Raw genomic sequence first — 4729 nt, forward strand, 5'->3', positions numbered from 1 at the left:
ATGTTTTCAGGATTTCCATTATTTTGCACAGGTGATTTGTCAGTTTCACTGCCTTAGTAATTACCACAGCTGTTTCATCTGAGGGAAATCCTGAAAACATGACCTGTTGGGGGTCCATGAGGACTGGAGTTGAGAAACACTGGTCTAGTGTAAGGAATAGAGAGGGTTCACCCGATATCTCACCCAGTGCATACGGTTTAACACGTGCCTGGCTGCATCAGGGGCTGGGCGTCCCGGGGTGACACCCACCACGTCTGGCTTAATAAGGGCAGGCAGAAGGAGAACTAGTCTATTGACCATTAATTTGGCATATATTTTGAAGTCCACATTGAGCAAAGAAATGGGTCTGAAATTTTGAGGAGAAACCAGCTCTTTCCCTGGTTTAGGAAGCGTCACTATGGTGGCAGCCAACATTTCAGGTGGGAAGGAGGCAGAGGACATGGCTGCATTATAAACCCTCTCTAGGTGGGGAGATAGTAAGTTAGAGAACAGCTTATAATATTCAGAGGAGTATCCGTCTGGTCCAGGCGATGTATTATGTGGGAGGCCTTCATGACATCTAGTATTTCCTTTGTGGTGAACGGTTGATTTAATGCAATGACAGTTATATTTGACAGTTATAAATGACAGCTATTTTTTGTCTTAAATTTTTTTTGACAGTTGAAAAATGACCGTTTTATCTTTACAGTGGAAAGAAATGACAGACTTTTTTGTCAGTGGCAATAAAATGGCAGCTGAAAAATGACAGTTATTTTTGACCGTTGAAAAATGACAGTTAATTTTTTACAGTGGAAAAAATGACAATTGAAAAATTTTGTGTTTTTTGACCGCTGAAAAATGACTGTCATTTTTTAAATGACAAAAAAAAAATACGTTTTTCAACTGTCAAAAATAATTGTCATTTGTTACCACTTTAAAAAATAACTGTCATTTTTCAACTGACAAAAAAATGGTATTTTTAAACTGTTAAAACCCCCTCATTTTTAAAAAATCTTTTTTTTTACCACTGTCATAAATCAACTGTCATTTTTCAACTTAATAAAAATGAATGTCATTTTTAAACTGCCAATAAACCCTGTCATCTCTTAATTGTCATAAAAACCCTCATTTTTCAAATGTCATTTGTTGCCACTATCAAAAATTAACTATTTTTTTTTACACTGTCAAAATAATTTATGAAAATTTATTTTTTTCAACTGTTAAAAATAACTAATTTTTCAATTGAAAAAATAACCGCATTTTTTAACTGTCATTTTTTCCATTGTCAAAAATTAACTTTTTTTTATGTCACTGTTAACAGAAAAATAAATGTCGTTTTTAAACTGTCAAAAAAACCCTAATTTTTCAACTGCTAAAAAACCTTCTCATTTTCAACTGTCATTTTATTGTCACTGTCAAAAACAACTGTCATTTTTAAACTGCCAAAATACTCATTTTTCAAATGTCATTTTACTGTCACTGTCAACAAAAACAGTAACAAGCATGCAGCCAGTGAAGGCGGAACACTCGGACCTCCTGCATGCTTGTTCCTGGTCAGTGACACACTAGGGAGTGAAGTGAGGTTTAGGATGAAGATGACGGCCCCGGAACCTGCAGCTTTCTCCACAAATCACTCCTGTTTCCTGCCCTTCCTCCTATTGGCTGAGTATTGCACCAATCACCAATCAGATCATCCCCCTTGTGATGTCTCTGGGTGGATCTCTCACTTCTGGCTCCTCCCACATATCTTTATACAACCTCCCACTACATATACCCCGGCATGGAGGGGCTGAGTGAAGGTGGTGGTGAAGGTGTGGAGGTGTCGGATCGGGTCACACAGATCATAGAAGGAGATCCGCTCGGCCTCATAATCCAGATCTATCCTGACTCTGGTACTGGAGACACCGCCGGGTAATCGGGTCCTATTACTGTCATGAACTACTGAGTACTGATCACTCCACAATAACCCCTCCAACTCCTCCAACCACCACCTCTCCACCCTCTGCCTCTCCAACCCCCAGGACTTCTTATTATATCCAATCCCTGACTGAGCTCCTCTCCTGTCTATATTGGGGTAACACATCCCGACTCTCCAGTTCTCTGCCCCCCCGACATCCACTTCCCAGTAATGTCTCCCGGAGGAGAAGCTCTGACTGCTCATCACCTGAGGATCCTGGAACCTCTCTGGTGTTTCTGGCCGATTCTGATGTGATGATGAGGATGCAGTTTTCTTGTCATCTGATATACGAAGACGATTACCAGATGTCCTCACATCCAGTAATATGTCTGTAACCCCCGACACTCCCCATGTTTGCTGTACAGCCCCAATATTTGGTCCTCCAGTGGGGGAGGGTTGGGGGTCTAGCCTGGATGGTGGAGCATTGATGGGACCTTTGCCCTTTGTAGTAGAATGTGGAGAGACATGTGTGCCTGTACATTTCTGTACATTGACCCCAGACATGATATCAGATAAACCCGTGTGTAATGTGTGTGAGATCCCCCCCACATCCCCATCCCCTCCATCATGGAGGAGGTTCTCATGTCTCTCTCTGTCCTCATCATCTCCATCCTCAGTATCACACAAGTCACCTGTGTCTGATTCCTGTAGGACAGTCAGTGGATCCGTCATGTTACACAGCTCCTCAATGTCCCTCATCTTCCTGGACAGCTCCTCCTTCTTTATTTCCAGATCCCGAATATAATCCAACATGGGATGGGAGACCCGCTCTGCCCACCCGGAGATGTCCCTCAGGACTCTCTTCTCCAGGTCTTCCAGACGTCTCCTGAGCTCTCTGAACAGGGCAGTGACTCTCTTGGTTTCATCATCTGCTTTTCCTTGTACTTTCCTCCTGCGTTCCTGCAGACTCTGGACTCTTTTCTCCATCTCCTCTCTCTCTGTCATCAGTTTCTGCAGAACATTCCTCAGTTTCTCCTTCTTCATCTCAGAGGCCTCCTCTAGAGTCTCCACCTGGTGTCCCCGATGTTCTCCATCCAGCCTGCAGGACACACAGATACAGGTGGAGTCCTTGGTGCAGTAATACTTCAGTAGCTCCTTATGGATGGAGCATTTCCTGTCCTTCAGGGAAGTGGTGGGGTCACATAGGACGTGTTCTGGTGACTTGCTGTGGACTCTCAGGTGGTTGTCACACAGAGAAGCTTCACACAGCAGACAGGATTTCACAGCCGGTACAGGAGTGTGAATACAGTGAGTACAGAAGACCCCAGACTCCTCCTGCTCTGGATGGGTAGACTGGAAGTTCTCCACTATGTTACGTAGTGTTGTGTTCCTCCTCAGTGCAGGACGTTCCGGGAACTCTTCTCTGCAATCAGGACAGGAATAACCTCCAGACCCCTCCTGTGTATCCAACACACGGCCAATACAGTCCCGGCAGAAGTTGTGTCCACATCTCAGGGTTACAGGATCTGTATAAATGTTCAGACAGATGGAACATTCCAGCTCCTTCCTCAGATCAGCAGACGCCATCGCTGAGAGCAGAAGACAGAATGACGGGGAAAGTCTCTGACACTCCGTATCCAATGTGACCCATTCTGTACACTCCTACACGGGGCGAGGTGTACATTCCTACACAGGGAGAGGCTGGGACTGAGACACGTAGCTAGAAGAATTCTTCTACAGAAGGACACAGACATGTAATAAGTAGTGACGGGTCCAACACTCCCCTGTTCGGTTCGCGGTCCAACATTCCAACTTGACGAAAGTTCAACCGAAAACTTCGAACTCAATACAAGTCTATGGGACTGGAACTTGTAAATGGAAAAGTGTCCATTCTGAAGGCTTTTATGCCAGTTATTGGCCCCAGAAGTGGTATGGGGACTCGGGGACGGCCCTGAGGGACAGGAATCAGTGGGGAAAAAAGTACCGTTTTTAAAGGGGCCGTCATTTTTCATTTCATGCCTGGGGGTCCCCATAAACTCCCTGCAAAGGTGCACATCTGTACAATGTATAGGACCTGCTGCAGCACAACTGACATTTATACTAAAAAAAAGATGTGTGGGGTCCCCCCTAATCCATAACAGACCCTTTAGGTCCAGTGGGAAGGTTAGGGGGGACCCCAAAGTGAATTTTTTTTTTTAACTGTGTGGGATTCCCCCTAAAAGCCATACCAGGCCTTTTAGGCCTGGTAGGAATTCTAAGGGGAACAACACCCCCAAAAATAAGGGGAAAAGGTGTCAGGTCCCTCCTAACTTCCTACCAGACCCTTGATCCGAGCGCAGGCCTATCAGGTCAGGAAAGGGGGGGATGAATGAGCGGCCCTCCCCTCCCTGGGCCTTACCAGAACACATGCCCTCAGCATGGAGACAAGGGCCTCTTCCCCAAAACCCTGGTTGTGGGGGTCTGCGGACAGTGGGCTCATTAATATCAGGGTACCCTTTCAAATGAGGGGGGGCACCCTGATGCTGCCCCCTTGTGAATGAGTAAGGGGTACAAAATAAATAAAATTGGTCCTTGAGTGTTGGTGGGGCCCTAAACCAAACAAATAGTTGGAAGCGACCATAATCAGGACTGAGGAATAGGATAGGCAGCATAGGCAGTCTTCAAGGGTTCCCAGATCCCTAACAAATGGAATCCGTTACATCAGCATCAGGGACAAGATAGTTGCTGTTGATCCAGGACTGATTCATGTTGATAAATGTCAGCTGGTCAGCGGAGTCTGTGGACAGACACACTCTTTTATCCGTCACAAAACCTCCAGCAGCACTGAATGTCCGTTCGGAAAGCACGCTGGGT

At 45.4% G+C, this 4729-nt stretch overlaps 1 protein-coding gene across 1 annotated transcript; it reads right to left on the reverse strand.

Annotated features, from left to right (window-relative positions):
• Positions 1-982: 982 nt before the first annotated feature.
• LOC149430657 (E3 ubiquitin/ISG15 ligase TRIM25-like) lies at positions 983-3472 on the reverse strand. Its single transcript, XM_089666135.1, has one exon. It carries the CDS (start codon positions 3461-3463, stop codon positions 1703-1705), a length of 1761 nt encoding a protein of 586 aa, XP_089522261.1. The 5' UTR covers positions 3464-3472; the 3' UTR covers positions 983-1702.
• Between the last annotated feature and the right edge of the window lie 1257 nt (positions 3473-4729).

Source organism: Staurois parvus, unplaced genomic scaffold, assembly GCF_062004578.1.
Source record: "Staurois parvus isolate SC_StPar_1 unplaced genomic scaffold, SC_StPar_1.0 ptg002548l, whole genome shotgun sequence".
In the NCBI taxonomy this organism is placed as follows: Eukaryota; Metazoa; Chordata; class Amphibia; order Anura; family Ranidae; genus Staurois; species Staurois parvus.

Bases quoted from the DNA above. Each gene is read 5' to 3' on its own strand.
- LOC149430657 (XM_089666135.1), bottom strand. From the start codon at position 3,463: ATGGCGTCTGCTGATCTGAGGAAGGAGCTGGAATGTTCCATCTGTCTG.